Source organism: Temnothorax americanus, unplaced genomic scaffold (genome assembly GCF_048541705.1).
Source record: "Temnothorax americanus isolate GAGA-0224 unplaced genomic scaffold, ASM4854170v1 Scaffold14, whole genome shotgun sequence".
NCBI lineage: Eukaryota > Metazoa > Arthropoda > Insecta > Hymenoptera > Formicidae > Temnothorax > Temnothorax americanus.
Window position 1 is genome coordinate 1,139,251 of NW_027509275.1, and position 21,585 is coordinate 1,160,835.

Below are 21,585 nucleotides of genomic sequence, written 5' to 3' on the forward strand. Positions count from 1 at the left end.
CGCGTATCTTAAAATTGTGGACCAACGGTCTGCGATGACGATATTCGAAAGAAGCTGGCTCAAGACTATATTTTTTTGCTGAGTTTGAAAAAAAGTATATAAAATTCACGCGCGCAACATTATTAAGCTACCAAGACCCAGTCCGGACCACACATGACATTTTTCTGTCTATAAATGATACTATATTTTTAATTTGTGGATATACACAGTTGAATCAAAATATTAATTTAGGGTAAACTCGGATAAGATGGCTATAGAGGAAAGATAAAGAGCGAAAGATATGTAAGGATATAAATTAACTTGTATCTTTGACGTCATGCAAGGAAAAGTGATATTAACAACGTTGCTCATTGGTGACGCGCAGCGAGTCGCAGAGAGTTCTTTAATGAAACTAAATGAAAACTTTTCTCAGAATACTTGGGTTTTTATTTAATTATCTCGACTCGCAAACCATTATTCCGAATGTCCTTGATTAGTGAGACTTCGTGTCAACGTAATTACAAGAGGTACACTCGAATTGTCGAATGTCGGATCGTCGGATTTCAAGACCAGTCTCCGAAGTCTCGTTTACTACGGGATTCGGATACCAGTTCGAAGTGTGTCCCGCGAGGATCTTCCAAATATTCGATTCAACATCCTGAGAGGAGAATCGATCGTTCATTTGCAATATCGGCTGCGAATGGATTTACTATTGTTCTCTAAATTGTTCGAGTGAGTATTTGGTGAGCTTCCAGAGGATTACAATCTATGGTTTAGAGGCTCTAGAGCTTCTAGAGGAAAGTTCGTGTCGTGTACACATAGTCTGGCATATTAACACCACTGCTGACTGCCTATCATGCATATTCCGCTCTGTGCAAACGAATATCTTCCCACTGATCAAGTAGATTCCAGAATATATCCATACTTAAACCTATGAGTCTTGGATCTACATATTTGCGCGTTTATATATTCATAAATCTTCGAATTATCGCAAAGTATAATTTACGAACAAAAACGGAGAACTTGAATCGCCAGTGAATAATTAACAATTAGCAAAGGTATTATGATCGACCCAACTGGCAAATTTTTTGTTCACAAAACGCTATACGTTTCGACCGCAGATTTCGGTCCTTTTCAAGCGTATAGAAACAATTCACAAATATTATATGTAAGTTGTTTCTATACGCTTGAAAAGGACAAATCTGCGGTCGAAACGTAGCGTTTTGTGAACAATAAAATTTGCCAGTTGGGTCGATCATAATACCTTTGCTAATTGTATAATTTACGTTTCCACCTGATTCGTAAAGTCGCAAAAATACATTGTATTTATACAGTAAATTAATATGTTACTGATTGATACGTATCTTAAAGTTTTTGGATCTTAACATTAAACAATATTTCGTTATACCGAGGTCTCCAATATGTATAAGATGCGCTGATTATGCTAATGTTTGCGAATAGCGGCGTGATATTACATGCAATATTCAGGATAGTATAATAAAGCGGTATGCCGAACTGTACATCTGCGCACGAAACCTGCAATTTGTCATTCCGAGTACGCGAGTGGTGCGCTGCGTGGAGTTACATCGTTCCATCAAAGCTTTAATTAAAGCACTGTCGTGCTGTATATTACACGCACTTTCGTTTGGGAGATATTATCCCATCTTGTTCCCGACGTATGTATTACGTGTTCCCAGATCCGTAATCCGATGCAGCCGCGTTAAGCGATCTCGCTGTCTCGCGCAACTTTCATGATTGATGAGGAAGCTGCGGGGAATAAGCCATCGAAGGGAGCTTGCAACGACTTTCGATCATACGAACGAATTAATTTTTCGTTGAAATATTTTTCCGTACAATACTGCTAAAGAAGACAATGAAATATATATTGTTAATATACAAAATAAACAGAGCGCATAATACGACATTTTATTTAATCGTGTTATATTGCGATAAATGTCATGTAATAATTATTCCATAATTATTATCAGCGGCATTCTGTTTGCTTGTACATCGACTCTATAAATAGCAATAATCGAAAATCAGGCGCAACGTTAATAATTTAACCGACGAACGGCCTGTCCGAGTCGGATAAATTGTGGAAGATATTTAGCGAATCTCGATGTGTTCTCTGGGCTTTTCATCTCGATCGGACATCCCGTACATGCCCGAACGTCGAACATTTTCCGATAATTAGGATCGTGGGAATTTATATACCTAACATCTCCAGTCGTATAATTCAGGAGCTGAGTAATTATTTCCGCAATCTCTCTCTCTCTCTCTCTTTCTTATTTTGCTAAAGATAAAAACGGTTACAGATTACAGATATAAATCGTAGAAGAAAAATTGTAGCTTTTCCGTTTTTCCGCTTAAAAAATTGCGAGATAAAAAACTCCGCCGTCTCGCTATATCTCCGTCGTTTAGCCGCGCTATGATATTTTATTGGCATATTTGATTCTGCTTGTCTAAAATATATGCTCTGCATTACTCTCACGGCGGAGGATCACGAAGGACCGTAAATTGAATAGAGCATAGGCGGAGTACGCGTCTCCGTTCGCTTTTGCATAATATATGTAAATGCAGCATTATCCTTGCCCTTTCAGCGAAACTCGCGACACCCGTAATCTCGGGAGATGCAGCACCCGCCGCGTCTTATAAAATCCAACGCGATAGCGACTTACGCCCGGCATCCGTGATAACGTATATATACCCGCGGCCCGCAATGAAAATCGCGCGAACGCGAGCAAGCGCAAGCGTGTGCGTGTGTGTCGCATACCAGAGTTCTCCATTGCAGCTTTTCAGCCGCATAGTTTAGCGAGCTACCGGTATATGGCGCGGCATTATAAACCCAAAACTCTTTTAAGATGTCCTATTTACGTTCCACGAGGAAATCTTGTAACGCAATCTCTTCCCCCTGGTTATAATAGAATTCAACGGAATGACGTTATAACCCAATTTTGGCCTTGCACGAAGAAACTTTGATCGCGTTGGGAAACTTCATTTATGGAGGGACAATATTATCCCGGCTGACCGCGAGGCTTTTATAAAACAAAATTCTCTCGTTATCACAACAATATTGTCACGGCCATTAAACCGTCATCGCGTCTACTAGAAAATCATGTCAACGTGTCCGACATATACACGAGCCCGTATATCAGGTCACGTCCGCCCAACACATCTCCATCAGAGAAACAACGCAGTCACACGTAGCCCGTTATATATCCCCGGTCTAAATGTTTCTATGAGAGCGCCATCATAGCTTCCCTATCATTTATTGGCTACAGATATATGTGCAGGTCATTCGAGAGAAACGTGTTCCAGGTCGTCATTTATTGGCTACAGACATTCGTGTACATATCATTCGAGAGGATCGTGTTCCACCCCAAAAAAATCACCAATTTTTAGCATGTCGCTTAAAAGAAATGGATTTATTCGTAACAATGGATCTGACTCATTCAGTGTACACACAATTTCGAGTTGCGTACTTATGGCACTTACAATTAATCGTATACGATGTCGCTTAATCGTAAATACTGCGTTTGATTGTCGAGGATATTTATCACCGCATCATTATCAGTGATTAACAGCGATATCATATTCAACGACTATCATGTTTCGGCATTATAGCCGCGTATATATATTTTTAGTCGTATCGCACATAAAATTGATAAAAAGATTTCAGCTTTATGTTCGCGTTGCACATTTGTCAGACTGCCGTTTTAAATATAACTCGCCGCTGATTTATATCAGCGTCGTAAACCGTGTCCCGAGATTGCGCGGCGCCAAACAGATCCGTCAGGATTTGCCGGGACTTTTCCTCTTGTGTTCGCAGCCCCGGAGCTACTCGAAGTTCAACATCCACTGCATGGAGCATCCGGTGAGCTGCGTGACGGCCGCCGCCGGGCCGGCTGCCAGGCTGCGCCAGAACAGCGTGTTCGTGGGCTCGAGCACGTCGCTGCTGCCGGCCAGCCAAGAGACGCCCAGGCGAACCAAGAGCGCGTTCGATCTGCAGTCGCTGGTGCACGCGGAGGGCGCCGGGTCGCAGAACGATGAGGAGCGCGACGGTGACACGCTGAGGACTCTCAGGTCCATCGGCGAGTCGTCGCGGCTGCTGCAGCAACGGGAGCGCCGGCCCAGTATCTATCAGTTCGACCGTATGGACGTCCTGGCGAGGCCGACGCTGCAGCGGGAGCGCGGCATGAGTATCTGTCACTTCGACAGGACGGACGTCCTGGCCAGGCCGCTGCAGAGGGACCGCGGCATGAGTATCTGTCACTTCGACAGGACGGACGTCCTGGCCAGGCCGCTGCAGAGGGACCGCGGCATGAGCATCTGCCACTTCGACCGGATGGACGTCCTGGCGAGACCGTCGTTGCAGCGCGACCGCGGCATGAGTATCTCCCCCTTCGACCGGACGGACGTCCTGGCGAGACCGGCGTTGCAGCGCGATCGCGGCATGAGTATCTGTCACTTCGACAGAATGGACGTGCTGGCGAGGCCCACGTTTCCGCCCGGCAAGTCCCTGCTGCGGGAGAGACGCGTCAGCGTGTGCAACTTCCTGGAGAGGGACGAGGAGTCGCCGGGCAGCAGGAGTTCTCTGCAAACGGACAGGCGGTTGAGCGTCAGTAACGTCGACAGAATCGAGACTCTCGGAAAATCGTCGTCGCGCCGAGACCTACGCGCCAGCGCCAATAACGTGGACACCCGGCAGGACGTAACGTTGGTGAAATGCATCACGATCAGAGAGAGAAACAACTCCGTGCATCACATCGATCGTCCATCCTGCAGCAAAACGTCCGACGTCGTGCTCGGATACAAAGCGACGTGCGTTTAATCGGCCGCTTCTTCCGGAGGCTGAAGAGAACGCGCGAAGACGACGACGACGTTGATTTCGTGATCGATGGTCCAGTTGGTCTGCCTTGGACGAAATACGGCTGTGAAATCCTTTCGTAATCGCTTTTGCTTCGATGCCAGCACATCCTTTATCGCTTATATTTCTTGTATTCTTTTATGGATTCTCCTGAAAAAAAAAATCACAGCCCTGAGCACCTTATCGAATGGCCCTTATCGAACCGTCGATTCCGACTGCGAATACTAATCGCTGCATTTCGAACGTTATGCGGTTTCGAAATGACGACTCGCCCTCATCTCTCTCTTTGCGCCATAAACGTCGCTTCGATCTCGCTCGCTCGCTTCGCACACAGATGGAGAACGGTCTAGTTCTCAGTCAGAAAAATATTTCGCACCCATTTCCTGCACATGCGAAATTACGTGCGCGTCGGGTCTTTCCAGGTACTCTCTAGAAATTAAAGGCGTGTCGCGTGGCCATGCAAACAGGAGGGCGGACGTTGAGGATCGTTTTTCAGTTACTCTTTTTCTTTTGTTATTTTTTCTTCCTCTTTTGCCGCGGGCTAAATGTAATAACGAAATTACCTACCGCGCCCTTGATTCGGTCGGCCTCATGAATGATACATGACGGGCATTTCGACGAATTCGCCCAGGGAAATTACGTTCGTTGAATTTCCCTTCGTTACTCGACGATTCGTTAATGATATATTCGAGAGTTTCGCTAGCCGAACAATGAAACCGTAGAACGCAACTGATATATTGCGAACACAGTCGCGTCAGTAAACCGAATAAATACGGCGGGAGAGCCGCGATTGCGAGCATTGGTAAATGGTTTCATTGATGCGTTTATTCTGGCGGCCCGGAATTTTTAATTAACATGCTTGATCGCGGGGCGATCGAGGTCTGACGAGCGGGCGGCATATAATCAGTCCTTACGGAAAAGGAATCGATCGACCAACTGCATTCACTCCTATCCAATTTTGGTCTTTCTCTCTATCTCTCTCTCTTTCTGTCTTTTACTAACATAGCCATAATTATAGACAGAGACTTTTTCTCCTCTTTCTCCTTTTCCTCTCGGACTGCGATCCGTTGTAGGGAGCGAATCGTAGAAATGAGGTCTCGCGTAGCATCTCTTCTTCTTGTAGACGTACGGGCTCTCGCAAATTGTCTGCACACACAAGGCAGCGTAAATCATTTAATTAAACGCAACGGCACGTTCATCAAGCGCGTTCGATCGTTCGATCTGTAGAACCTGTCAACGCCATCAGCATAAGGAAAAGAACGGCACATGCTCTCAGGGATTATTATTTAAAATCTTCACTCGTGAAAAACAGTCTCTGTCGCTCTAATATAGTCCATCGAATACGCATTTATTTTTTGCATTTCAATTAAACGTTACAGAGCCTATTAATTTAGCTAATGTTGAACGGATTGATATCGAATGTATCGGTCGGATCGTTAATTGAGCTTTGTGGTCGACCAATGTACGAAACACGATACGTATAGTAAGCGCAAAAACGACCGTACGTTTACATTTAACGATCGTAACGGTCATTAAAATTTCATTATCGCATAATGGGTTTGATTGCGCTTCTAGTTTTGGCGAGCACGTCATAATTCTACGCGATTAATGCTGTCGTAAAGTACAAAAGCGTTCAAAGCATATACTATTCTAAAGTCACAGACAGAAACTATAATAATATTCGCCGTCATATCCACGAATATATCCGTAACGATATAATGAAATAATCACCTATTTTGAATAATTAATAGATTTACATGGTACATTATACATACATATACGGGAACTAAATGTCAGATATTTTCGGAGAGCCTACATATTTTTATCTGTTGGGATAAGACAAGCAGTTACTATTCAGATTATTCTTAGTACCTAGTTCCTTCGACATTGGAAGGTGATGTGATGTGGTGATGTATGAAGCGCGACTTACTGGGTCCGGTGCTAGAGAGCTCTTAGCGAGATTCGTAGATTGTACACGTGTTTGTAGAGCACGAAATTCAAGAGATGATCTCATTGAGCTGTCGGTACATTATCGGCTTTTAATTTGAAAGTTTACGCTATATCTTTACAGCGTATATAATTAAAAGCAAGAACTGAAAAACAGAGATGTTAACTGGATAACTCTCAATGCGAACATCTCTCAATTTATTAAAGACCCCTGTCTGCTGTTTGATGCTTTAATTAAATGTGCAACGAAAGTCAGCGTGCAAAAAGCGAGAAATCAACACAGTTTTAATCCTATGCAGCGGAAAGTGGCCTTCAATAAAACAAGATATTTTACCGTGAAATTTTCTCGCGCGCGTTTTTCCCTTCTGACTTAATTGTATTACTATATGTAATTAAAGCGCTCGGCTCAATAATACATATTAATCTACGCAAAAAACGTACCTCGTCTACAGTAGTCAATACATTATTGTTCCAAACTATCATGACTGTTAAATAACATAAACCTAACATGTGATCTTCTTTCTTTCATGTAAAATAAAATTCTATTTCTCGCGATCAGAATCCCTGTTATCTCTATTATGGAAATTGTAAACTTTATAGAAGTATTAAATGCAGTTATAGCTCGTGATCCCTCAGATCAAAATTCATTAACAAGGGGACCTTCTCTTAATTAGCCGAGAATATCGTAGAGTAATTATATATATACGTATGTAGACACATTCAGACCAAATGTAAGCTTTAAATTTTAAGACTATAAAATATTAAGTAATAGTAAAGACTATTACGCGTTAACTTTCATGGACTCAAACGTTCGTACTTTCGACGATTCAGACTGTTTCAATCAAAAAAATTCTAGAATTTTAAAAAGTACGCGTATTTTTTCATGGATGTCCGATAAATATTTGTGACACGGCATTTATGTATGTACACCTCTCTTTTTTTTGCATAAGAACGAAGCGTTGAAAATAACGCGTTGCATATATTTTGTTGTGTGTGAATACTCGTTCAATCCCATATTTATTTAAAAAATATATAGAAATTGCCAAATGATTTATAGTAATGAAAGTATTGTTGAGAAAAGTGTATTTACTCCGGAAAATTCTTGCAGTTTTTTGTAAATCTTTACGAAAACATCGGAACATTTTTATAACAGATTTTTTGTTATATTTATTTTTGCGAAGAATTTGAAGTGTTTGAAGAGAAGTACAATATCAAAGAACTATATATGAGTAAGAATAATAATGTTAGACTTATGGGATATGATTTAAAAATTTTAAAAGTATGATGTATGGTTAAAAAAATTGGATCACTATAAACAATTTGCGAAGTGGACAAATTGTTTAGATAAGGAGCGTTTATTAAACGAGTTAATGCTAATAAATTGTATACCTTATTATAACATATATATTTAATTATTTATATTTTAAGGAGTTTGTTATTTATATAATTATATAAAACTCCGATTAATCAACTGACGTTAACCGACTTTGATTTCTTAATAATTTATCATTGTGTGCGTTGGTTCGAGTAATTTTTTTAGTCGTTATAACCATGTGTAGAAGATAATTTTGTGAACATGTTAGCGAATGACTTTTTTACAATAAATATTATTTGAAATGATATTTGAATAAATGCTTTTATTTATATAGAGAATGTTTATTTAATAAAAGCTCATAAAAGTTTCTCGTGTGTCGTTATTATGACGATATTTGAACGTCAATCGCCCTAGTAAATTAATTCCATATGTTATCCTATCTCTATTGTTGTTTTTAAGAGGAACGAAACGACACACCAGAAAAATGAGCCCGTTCTTTCGCGAACTCGAGAGAAGATTGCCCAACACATGCGCTACCGCGGCTACGACAAAGTGCAATAGCGGCGAGCGAAATGCACGGGGCTTCGCGAAATCAGTGGCTCTTTCGCTAACCGGAAATTTTCGTAAAAGCCTTCTATTTCAGAGTATCCTGAGCCGTATTGCACTTTTTATTGTACGATGATTATCGCACGTGATGAGACTCGTTATCCTTGAACCTCTCCATTTTTAAAGGGACACGTCCCAAGTAAGTATCTTCCGCTCCAGGAGCCTTCTCATCCAACTCCTTAAAATTTAAAATTCAAGAACTCAGGGATATTCTTGCTTCCACTACATTTTACAGTTCCACTCGTATTTAATAGGTTTTATAGTTTTCTGTAATTTATTTAGTTTTTATAATTTATATATTTTTATCAAGTAACTGCAGGCTATTTATTTCAAACTGTTATTTCTTTGTTATTTGTCTCCTTTCATATTTTAATCTATATATAATGCAAGTTGTTTGTCATCTCTCTGTCAGCTGTTTCTCCATAATATACTTACCATGATATTTTCGTATTGATCGGACGTCAACGCATTGGATTACCTTTATAATCACGCTAAACTGCTTGAGCGCGAAGGAAACAAGCATCTCAAACTGTTTAATATGATCAATATTATCGATTATATATATATTTCTTGTTTAGTATGACAAATTAAAGATATGAAAAAACACCGATGTTCTATGCGTAGTTTAGAGATATAGTTTAGATATATATATATATATATATATATATATATATAAGTATATACAAATATAGGCTGTAAGAGTATTGACTATTAAAACCGGACTTCTCTCTCTTAAACATAAGGTTGTCAGGAGTGCGAGGGGATATTTCTCCTGGAGGGGTAGGAAATTGAGAGAAGCCAAGAGCGTCGTATAGTGTCCTTTTATGAATAAATATATTTCACACAAAGGACTGTTAACAGTCGAAACACACTTGGACGCAATCAAGTGATCGATCGCGAAAAACGAGCATCAGATACCAATATGCTTTGATCGAATAAAAGTCTCGGAATAAAAGTCTCGGAAAGTCCATTGTATTACGAGCGTGGAAAATCGAACGAACAGCGACACGGACCACAGACTACCGTTACGTAGAATTTGATCAAAGCATTGGTATTTGCTCGTCTTTCGCGAACCGATCACTTGATTGCGTCCAAGTGTGTTTCGGGTGTTAACAGTCCTTTGCAATATATTTATACAGAAAAGAAATATATTTATTCGTGAAAGGACACTATATAACGCTCTTGGCTTCTCTTAATTTCCTACCCTTCCAGGAATATCCCCAACACTCTCCATTAGATCGTCTTACTGATAAGAAGTCTATATCGTTTTAATGTTAAGAAACGTCTCGACTGCTTCATTCTTAAGTGGGTATTCTGGTTTGAAAGGTCGTATTTTGTAGGGAAAAGGAATTTTTTGTAGGGCAACGAAAAAAGCGAATAACGTTAAACTTTTATATGTTCTTTTATATCGATATATATATATCGGTCATATATATGTTTATGCAAACATTAAAATTATATAAATATTAAAGATGCATTTATTACATTTTGCCAAGTTTTGTTTCATTTATTTATTTTTTACTGTTAGTACTTAGTTTTATCTGTTACATCATAAAGATTCATATATTTCTGTTTTTATTACTACTATATCTAAAGTTTTCTCATTATAATAATGACGCATACATTTCTAGAGTCACTTTTTCTGAAAATCTCATTTATTTATCTCAGGAAATTTTATAAATATTTCACATTCCGCGTTTAGCAAGATGACGCAGGCTGATAATAACCGCCGTGTGGTTATTATTAGTTAACATTTTCGCAGAAATTCCTTCTTATCGAACGAGCGCTTAAAAATTTATAATTTAAGTAATAGCTGACAAAATCTTTGCATATTTAAAAAGTGCAGTAGCTTCCATTCCCTATTTTGTCTCATATTCTAAAATTGCTTAATTAAATTTTTGTATAAATTATTTTTATTTGTCTGAAAAATATTATTAATAAAAAATTATATCCCGTTTTCACGGAAGAAGCATTATTTTGTATATAGCATTATTAATTTTTTGGCAGTCACTGTGTGAAGCTATTTTAGATTTTTAACGAATGGGTCAATCATGGGACTTCCATGTGCCTCAAATCGCACGTGACTCAGGAAGGATCGAGGGATCGCGTGGGCTTAACATCCTGAGCCAGCATTGGCACGTTCCACTTAAGATTGTTGCTTTTGCTCATCGGACTTGGACGAACCTGAAACTAGGGCAACTATTTCGCCATCGTGGTTTGCCTCTCCAGTCAGAGGGAGTGAGGGAATAAAACGAAGTACCTAGGCGAAGGCAGGTGAACTCGGAAGATTTTGAGATGAGGGGCTCATGGAGAAATGCGGCAACAGTCCGCTGGCAGCTATCAAAAGTTTCATGGAAACATTTGCGACCAAGACACAAAACTGCGACTGCAAAGAAGGTGTCCGAGAAGATTCCACTTCCTGGAAGGTAAGTCAGCGTTTTTGCTAAACGTGGTGCATTTTATTAACTTTGAAAACTTTCGACAGAACTAGTAGAAAGAACAGAAACTAGAAAATACGTAAACTTCTCAGTTTTTTCTTAGTTGTATTACGATTGATTGCTGTCAGCATATAAAATAAAAATATCTATTTCTAATATTATTTCATAGCTGTTTTAGTATAGATGCAGCATAATTAAAATTTGGAAAATTATTTTTTTTCTTGGAATTATTATTCTTTCATTTCCAAGGATCTTTTGACCCCCAATTATTTTTATAATACGCAAGTGCAGATATCAAGTTTTTGCTGTTACAACAGATAATATGCAGTTATGTAATATCTTGTGTAGCAGCTACTCGTGATTTACATGTAAAATAAATTTTATTCATATACCTCTACATGCAATCTTGTAATTTGAATAATTCGATGCAGTCAAAGGACAATGAAACTGAAATAAGCATAACGAGAGGCTCGTAAAATTTGTGTCGCCGTAAATAAATGTTACACCGTAAAATGGGCTCCGTTTATTAATCCGAAGTCCTCCGGGCTGTATTACGCAATTAGACGAGTTAGCGGGGATGGCAGAGGTATACAATTCTAAGGCTCTGTTTTTGACAATGAAATAGATATGATTTATGAAGGTCGAGCATTACGACGACGCGGACGCGGCGGTGACAGTGACGATGAAGTGCCCTCCTTTTAAAGATTATTGAGGATGATTCGATTCAAGGACACGACGTTCCACCTTGACATCATTTCACATCCGATAGTACGAGGGTTAAATATATTGCTTCCGATATGTTATGTGTAATATCGTGAGATATTTCACAGACCGACAAAACCATACAATTGTTTGCTATATTTGTCTCAGTTTTATCTTTTATATTTCTCTGAGATTCTTTAAAATTTATTCTTCAAATGCATCTTCCGTACTTTCGCCGAATTTCCGGTCAGGTATCGCTTGCAACCCAGACTGTTGCATTTTTCTATTTTTCGCGTCTTCCGGCACATTGGTGTACGTCTTTTGGTGAATTCCCACGTTTATTTTCACAGTCGCGAGACACCGGACATGTTCGGCCGAAAAACAGGAGGATGCCTGCCTCCGGAGGAGCTGAACGATATAAGGTGAACCGTGCGGAACAATGCTGACGAAAGGATTTCCACGAAAAAGAGAAAAAGACTGAGAAAAAACGGAGAAACACCTAACTCAAAGCCGGTGTTCTCAACGACGTCTTCGGGGATCCGTTTTGCTCTTTCTTACGATCGACGGTCTGTAAAAAGCCGACGGGATATCACGAAGATATGTGGCCGGTGGTTTTGCACACCGAGGGCATATCCCCGGGGTATACGATGTACGAAATATAACTACCCTCGGTAGGGTTTGCGACCTGAGGAGTCGCATATAGAACGTAAAAGTCCGTGATTAAATCCGCATGACATTTAAGACAGATGGAATAAGGAAAGCTGTGTGTGTGTGTGTGTGTGTGTGTGTGTAGCGTACTTACTTTCAACTTTTAAATATTAAAATCCATTATCCAAGTCAACGACTCTGTAAATGGTGCTTACGGTCTTCCGTGAGCGTTTGATCTCGGTATGCAAAATCTTTCCTAACGTTTCTAAAGAATTACCGGAAACGTGGCGTTCGCGGACTTTTCTTCATGTCAAATGTTCTGCTACAAACCCTAAATTTGTGTAATTGTGGTAAAATTTCTTATACCACTCCCATAGTGTGTAACGTGTGCAAGTACTTTTGACGTCATTCGGTGGTTGGTTTCCGCGGTACTCTAGCTTTAAGTGGAGCACTCTAACTATTTAAAGAAAGTGGCGTTGAAGCGAGATAGAAATTGGATGTAAAAATGTTGATTGGATGCGTAACATATATATATATATATATGAAATAATGGTTATATCTTACGATAACCATAAGAATTGATCATTATAAATCTAATCAATTTAATTTCTTCGTCCTTACAATAGCAGTATATAGTCAAAGCAGATTATAATCTCTGGTCTAAAGTCATCTACAACTTAATTAAGGAGTCTCTGCTGGAAGCCAGTGGGAGTGCCTGACGAAATCCGGACGCTAACGAGCTAACGTAACGACGTGACGATTAACTGAATTGCCGCACAGCGGAGCATAAATAATTAAGTAAATGACATATGTAAGTTTCGAATTCATCAGACTTATATTTGGACAATAATGACAAAATTCTTAGTATCATTTAGGTTTTTCTTTATAATGATCAATTCGTATGATTATCGAAAGATATAACCATTATTTCACTTCCATTCCATCGTTTCGCAGGCACGACTAAAGCTGCGATTAATATTTTATGATTATATAACATGGTTTTCTACAAGCATATCGTTTATATATTCCATCGACCGCTGTTCAATACGTTTATCGAAGAAGGCACGAGAATTTCTTTTGAAGCAGCAAAGGTGCTTTGATAGCCGTTCACATTCCGATGCGTTAAAAGTTATACGACCCGTGAAGTTTTCACTCGTTGCGTTCGCCGGATGACAATACTTTTTCTTCGCGAGTCGGAGGTAAAGGGAACGATCGAGAGCGCGGATGAACAGAATTATGCCACAATTTCTGAGTCGTGCGAAGACGAGATCCATCTTCCAAGGCTTGTTGGCACCTTTTATATCTTGTTAAAAGTTTATGGCCGAGATTGCGGAATATACCGCCATACTGCTGACACGTACTGCACGTGATATACGCCCCTCGGATTTATGGTCGCGTAATGGTTTTTTTTTTTTTTTTTTTTTAGAAAAAGCAGAAAATGACGTTGTACACTGACGAATATAACGTGCATTGTGCCGAAAAACATTTTAAAAGTCAACTCCTGTATATAAGTTTATCGCAAAACTAATAGAACGTATAAATTTCCATTGTGCTAAAAAACATTTTTCATGCAAGTTGTAAATTAGCTTTAGTTGATCGTTTACTTGGAGTAAAAGTCTTTTATTAAAAAAAAGGAAATTATTAAAACAAGCTTTAGAAAAAACCAAATCTCTTTTAGCTGACTTGAATAATTAGGCGGGGAGAGAGCGATGCGAAGAAATCGAGTTCTAAAGTTTACTCGACTTTTGTAAGTATTAGTGAAAGTCCCATCTCTCTTCTCCTCTCAACTGTGACGTTAAAGATAATCTTATTTCAGATAAAAAATAAATTTACGTCGAAAATAATTAGTCATTCGATAATAAATTTACGTATTTCCTATTTATACGTATAATAGCAATATATAATAACCGTTCTTAATTGTACAGAAGCACGTTGCTGCAAAATGTCAAAGTTTAAAATTCGCGGGAGAGAGTGCGTTAATTAATTTAAATGGATTAAATATTTTAACGTTTGCAACCCGATAATAATCGTTTTATCCGATCTACTTACTCATCTCGCTATAGCTTATTTTCAGCGTAAATGAATACTATTTGCCGATCGACTGACAACAGATACGTTCCCATGTAGCTTTTAACGGTATATTCGTTAAACGTTCGATCGCTCATGTTACTAATGCGCTGTGAGATCGAGTTAATGGGTTAACCGTGATTCACAGTCTCACCCGTCGGTCTGCCAACAGTGCTAGCTCTATTTTATACAACACTTTGATTACAAAATGTAATGCGAGATACAGAATCTGATATTAATTAAAAGAAGAATTTACAATAATATTATTGAACATACAATATCGCAAAATAATCGACAAGTTTTTCGCAATATTATTACTTTTATAAACTTTGAAATTCTGCATTTCCAACTTTTAAAACGTAATTTTAATGCTGTAAAAAAGATAAAAGTTTGTATTTATGCAAGTGAGAAATTATTCAAAGCTGCTCTTTGGAATACAGGAGCTTTCAGATTTTGTGCAACACGACATATAATTTTATTTTAATCGAACTAAAATTAATTATATCCTCATTTATTCTCTGACACGCATTTGCGTAATCACAGATCCTCCCTTCGACAAAGGGTAGCATTATAAGTGGTTTTGAAGGTCGTAGGTAAAAAGGCAGTCGATAAAAGAAGAGAAAATGGACCTTCGGAGTTGCGTAATACGAGAGGGGAAAAGAGATACCGTCGACTCACGGTCGGCGACATCTAATCTGGCGAAAACAAAGGGACAAGTACGCAGAATCCGAACGGCACAGAGAGGTTTCGTCGTCAATGATGCACGAAGCTCGTAATTTATCTCTAGTTACGGGAATTTGTTGAATGAACTTCCGACAAAATGTAACTGTTTCGTCTCCGACGACGACGAAAAGGAGAAATACGATTTAATGGGAATTAATTTGTCTTTTAATTACAAATTCTATCGTAGCCTTAAAGTAGTAGTGTTAAACTTCAGCAGTACTCGCGCCGTTGCAACATGCACACTGAGAATGCATTTTGCTCGACGAGGATCGGACGTTGACCGCAAAAATTTCACACTGCTGCGCTTTATAGAAAGAGATAGACAGAGTTTGGCAAATAATTTTCCTGCAGTTATACCCGACGAGTTACATTGTCCATCACCGGGACGTGTTTTCTCGTTACCATTTCCGGCGGCGGTTTAATTCCGGATAAAGAAAGCCAGAATCGGGAACTTTCGGATTACCGCCGGGATCACACTCTCTCGTTGCGCTCATTGTTCGGTACGTGGAAAATCTCTCCGTTTTCTCGTGTCAGCGAAGTTAAGTCTGGCGTTTTGCAACGTCATCAAATACGAAACGATGGATAATAACAGAAATCGCGATCCTTACAGGGTGTTATCGTTAGGGGTTACGTTAGGGGGATATTCAGAATTATAACTTTGCTGACTTTTACGGCTCGACATTTATAGAATAAAATCTTTTTCCTCGAAAAAAGATGAAGCCAAACAAGTGCCTAACAATAAAAGGGACTAAATAAAGGTTTCGATAAGGATGCAATGTAATCAATTGATTTTATCGATCATTCAATAATTGCTTCTTTTACTTTATTCGTTTAACGTACTCTTCTTTTTTGCATTTTTTTTTAATTCTTCCCCTCCCATCTCTTTGTCCCTTTTCTTCTCGTACATTTACGACACACGAATCCCAATTTAATTGCATTTGAAAGTTTTAGTAACTTTCACTAGATTAAGGATTGATGTTTTACGTGCTATATGTAGTATAATTTTGTTTTCTTGATTAAACAGTGTTAAGCTAGTCTCAGAAGTTATTTGTAAACAACATGTTATCATTGGGACAGAAAAAGCGTAAAAATCGCAATTTTTTCAGTTTCATCCCTCTATTTTGACATAAGCGACCCTTAATTACGTTTACATTGGCCATCAAAGCTCCAATAAGGTCTCCCCTTGTCTAAACCCGGGCAGTTAATACGCTTTTGCTTGGCTAGCTCTCAAAATAATCAGCAGGGAAACGTGTAAAGGACTAATAAGGATTCGTGGACCTAAAAGTTCCGTGAACCTTTATTGACGCAAGTTCGATCCTACATTCAGTAACTTTAACCACGAGAACGTTCAAAGCGGCATAATTTCTCTCGTTACCCGCGTCTAACAATAAGCCGACAAACCGAGAATATATTATACCCCGTTGACGTAGTTACGCGTCTTATCATACATGCCGGTTCCATTTGCGTGCACGATGCGCGTATGACGAGCGAACACGCAGATGCGACGCAACCTGCGGCTCGAGTGGCAATCGAATTTTCCAGCGGCTTCTACCCCTCCTTTGAAGACTGTATTTAGAGATTCTATTTGCGGATTAGAGCTATGAGCGGAGCACCAAGGCGCGATCTCCCTCAACTCGGGCGGACGCTACATCATATATAACTCGATTTATCCGTTAGCCAGTTCATCAATTCGAGATTTATCGCCTTTGTGTGGAGCATCTGTCTTTTTACGATGAGTATCCGGCGCCATATGAGAGAGTGCTATTCTTCCCTCACGTCGTACAATAATTCCAGCCCTCTCCCGGACTTAAGGTCCACTTTTCGACTAAGGCCTAATCGGCTTTCACAGTTTTAGAAACGACCCGACCATCAATCCTAGAAATATTACGTAATGACGCGCGAGTATAATTTTTCATCTTCGAAAACACTCTCGAGGGCGAACGCGTCAAGTCTTTCCCGCCCACTGCTCCGCTTTCCTCGAAGTGCCGTCTTCGCTAAGTACACCCGGGAAGAAGTGTTTACCCACTCCATCAGTGCCCCTCCTGCACTTATGCTTCTTTCCTTTTTCTTTTTTTCGTTTGAGGACCATTTTGGTGTCTATGACGCGAGTGGGGAACGCGAGCCGCGCTTCTACTCCTATTTCCAATCACGTAAGAACCCCGGGAAATGGTTCATCCCGGATCGCAATTCCCCGTCGGAATTTGGAACAGGTTACGAGCACGTATCTGCTCTCGATTACCTTCCCTTCACCTGCCCTCGTGAACCCGTGTATCGCGTTTTCGAGCTCGCTTCGCCACGGACGCCACGCGCTGGTCTCCTCCATCCTCGATCCGCGCGCGCTATTGTTCGCTAAGTGCTTAAGAACGGTTGCAGCTGTCGCCTCCCGACGACGGCGACGACCACAGACGTTGCGGACCTTTCGCGGAGATCGACGATGTCGCGGTAGAGCGTGTCCGAGCCGAGCCCCTTTTTTTCGGCAACGGGGATGTCTCCGCGAATGTCAGTTCCATTTATCAGTGGTCCCCTCGGTTGATCTCGTGTCACGCTCGACTCCAGATATTTCTTACGCATTGTCAGCCCGTAGTGATGGATGGCGATGTCTCGTGCGGGTCTCGCTCTTGGAGTCGATCATTATACGTTTTATGGAGCAGCACGTTCCCCCAGATCGCCCCCGATAGGGATGCACCTTATCTGTCGAGACTATACTGACGCTTTATGTGGGCGATTCGCGCGAACAAATGGCCGACGGTGGCGTTATGGATTTATAGCGGCGTGCTGTTTATGACGATTTCTTCTATGGCGTTTCAGTATAGGCGACATAGTTTATGGAGCGTGCAGCTTGCGCCCCGTGATATCGGACGACAATCTGTCTGCCGTTCGCGAGGGTCAGCGATCGATTGGGTATCGAATTCCCCTGGGACCGCGTTTAACTCGCTTTTGCCGTGATTTACGCATTGCGAGTCTCGATGCGGGAAGACTGCCGGATGATTTGATATTCCGCGAACGATATGATTGCGGACTAACCCCGGGTAACCCGTCGTTGGCTCCATGCCATACACGTCCTGGGAAACAAAACGACGGCGACGGCACGTGGAACCCAACGGAAGCGGCCAGTTGGAATGCGGTGCGGTGAACGTGATATGATATAACGTGGATTTGCATGTTATCACATTCGCTCGTAATGCTTGTGTGATCGAGAAAAGAGTTAGGCATTGTCACACATCCGCTCTCGAGATAATCTTCGACGGAAAAATTAAAACACTTTTATTACATAATTCAAACCCAAGCTATCGATTGGGTCTACTTAGAACTTGATCGGTTGAGCGGTTATTGAGATCTAATAACATCGAGTGCCCGCAACTCGTCGCGTCGCGTAAAAGAGTCACGGTATACGGTATCGCTTCGCGTATACTTGGCACGAGACACTGTCGTGTCTCAATTGATATCTCGCATTGAATAACATGATTAGCTGCACCAGATAAGCGAGTCGATGATAACGCTCATTGATAATGTGCACTTTAAATAAATCCAATTAGGATCGTGTACGAATTGATAAGAATGTGAGATAGGAAAGATAACGTTAAATAACGCAAATGTTTATTCAACTGCAGATTGCTGAAAATGCTTTCTACCGGATGTGCAAATTTAATTATTAATTAATCAATTTATTATCGTCAATTATTATTTTATAATTTTATAATAATGTATAATGTTAATAAATTATTACCATTTTTATATATTAATAATTAATTGAGTGTATATAAATCACGCGGTTATATTTCGTGATTTAATATCATTTAATTATCTAACGGAGAAAATGTAATTTTATCTTTAATATTCATACGTAAAGCTGCAAAAAGGTAGAGCTAAGCGATTTAATTTTCATCCGCATTTTTCATACGAAGAACATTGTCTGTTATTTTTCTAATTAAATCTTGTACGAGTGTGCGAGTGCAAGATATTATAGATCTTTGCGTTAAGACACTAATGCAGATGCATTTATTCATAGTTTATGCAAATGTATGACAAATGCGAATATAATACCGCGCTCGCGAATACGCGATGTATATTGTGGAAAACACTGGCGCAGAGGAGAGAAATTGTAGAAGTTTAGATAGTATAGGCAAGTTTGGGATTAATTTCTCTGACAGCAGTTTGCCTGCACTGCAATTATATATAGGTTGTTGCTGTACATATATATATATATATATATACATATATTTTTTTTTTTCTTTTATCTACGGATTTTTTACAAGTTCATTTTTTCTATCGTTATTTTTTTAATATCTTTCATTGCTGAGAGAGAGAGAGAGAGAGAGAGAGAGAGAGAGAGAGAGAGAGAGAGAGAGAGAGAAAGAGAGAGATACACGCTAAATTTTATATTTTGCTCGTGACAGATTTATGATAAATATAGCTACAAGGAAGGAAATCCAATAAATTTGTAAACATATTTTTCGCTGTCATAGCAGGATCTTCACAAATGTTGCACTCACGGATGTTACGTGATGTAAATTGATCGAGGTAGGAAAACGCGTGTCACGCTTAGTAATAGATGCTCGTTACCGACTAGCCATTTAAACTTGTTTCGTAATCCAATGATAAATACTGACAGAAAGAAATAAATTTTGGTCTTTTTATGCAAGGTCAGCATCAGCGAAGAGAATTTATTTCTTCTTGATCAGCACACTAGTATTTATTTTTTCTTATGCATTAAATTACATTAAATATCATTGTTATTCAACTTTAAAGCGAATATATATTGTCGAATTAAATCTCGAAATATACATAAATAATGTACAAGAAAATAATAAAAGTCTTGTCCCTACGATTTCAGTTTTAAATACATTATATTTTTAAATTTACTGGGGCGTAAATTTTTTGACTTTTTGGTTTTTTACTCAGAATTTTATTTGATAAAAGTGAACAGTTAAAGCTGTATATCGCACGTAATCTGGGATATGTCGGAGCGAGTGAGTTAAAATGAATGAAAGGATTAGACAAAAAAAAAACGAATCGCAAGAAGCAGAAATTTCTCTTGGCAAGATGATTCTGACGAGAAACCGCTGCCGACCTTGCGCTAGTTCGGTTGTAAGATATATAGGAGCAGGATCCGCAGAATGGTACACGTCGCTTTCTGCTATCTAATATCTAATCTAAGCTCTTAAGCTCCAACAGTTACGAATGACGATCGGCTTGCCCTGAAAAACCGTATGTAAATACGTATACGAATCTCACACACGTCACACAGTCTCGAGCAATGCGTGAATGCAATGTGCAATTCGTTGATGCATGCAGATGTGGTGCTATATTTGCGAAAGGACAGAAAAAAGATTAGTGTCATTGGTAAAATATATTTAAAAAAATTGAATGTACAAACTAATTATTTGTATTTTTGGTGCATAAATTAGTAAATAAAACAGATTGAAAGACACACGCGCGCTAATTCTATGTTAAATAAAAAATAGCGAAGCGTTAACAGCTCACGCACGGTCAATCGCCTCGATAATTTAAAGTAACTCGAAGGTAAGAATCAAACGCGTTTGATCATGACGTGCACATCTGGGAGCTCCGATGAAATCGTAATTGTTATCGCTGCTTCATTTTCGTCTGCACCAGTGAACGGCATGTAGACGCGACCCTGGACCACTTTGTAGTCTATAAATCTAGGAAGAACACTCTCGGTGGGCACTCCGCGAATCGACGACTGTGCATGATGTATACAAACGGGCCGGCCCGGCCACATACGTATGCGCATATCGAGGCAGTCTCAATCTAATCCGCCAGGTCGAGTCGTTAGCCTTGCCGACGAGTTGTCTGAATATCGGGTCAAGGTTACCAGACATTAATGGGCAAACGTTCGGCACCACGCTGGCTGATTCTTGATGGCGCGATGAAGATGACACTTCGTTCGAATGAGCGTCGCGACGTGTCGGCCCTTCTCTGTCAGCTGCAGTTGCAATTGAAGGTATAGTGGCCACTCGAGACTCCGCTTATAGATTCAAATTGTCGAGCGTCTATCGGAACTGCAAATGTCCAATGACAGATGCGAAACTGTTTTGCATAGTAATATATTGCGTATCGCGAGTGAGAGATAGCCGACACGAAATGCGTTTTAAATATTTTAAACACGCGATAAAACGTACATACATAATTTCTCGTTTTAATAATTTAAATGGTTCCGTACAAAGAACATTTGTCACAAAGAACATAATTTCAATACAATATCGTACAAATATGGGAATAATTAGCGTTATGGTTATTATAGGCAATAACGTCATTCACACTATACATAC

The 21,585-nt window shown here is 39.8% G+C and overlaps 1 protein-coding gene across 3 annotated transcripts in view; it reads left to right on the plus strand.

Annotated features, from left to right (window-relative positions):
* Positions 1–8,415, plus strand: part of LOC143894732 (uncharacterized) — a 28,660-nt gene extending 20,245 nt beyond the window's left edge. For all 3 annotated transcript variants that reach the window (XM_077401335.1, XM_077401334.1, XM_077401332.1), the window contains exon 5: positions 3,809–8,415. In XM_077401335.1, the coding sequence (XP_077257461.1) occupies positions 3,809–4,810 (1,002 nt within the window). In that variant the 3' untranslated portion in view covers positions 4,811–8,415. The remainder of the gene's footprint in view (positions 1–3,808) is intronic.
* Positions 8,416–21,585: the final 13,170 nt, after the last annotated feature.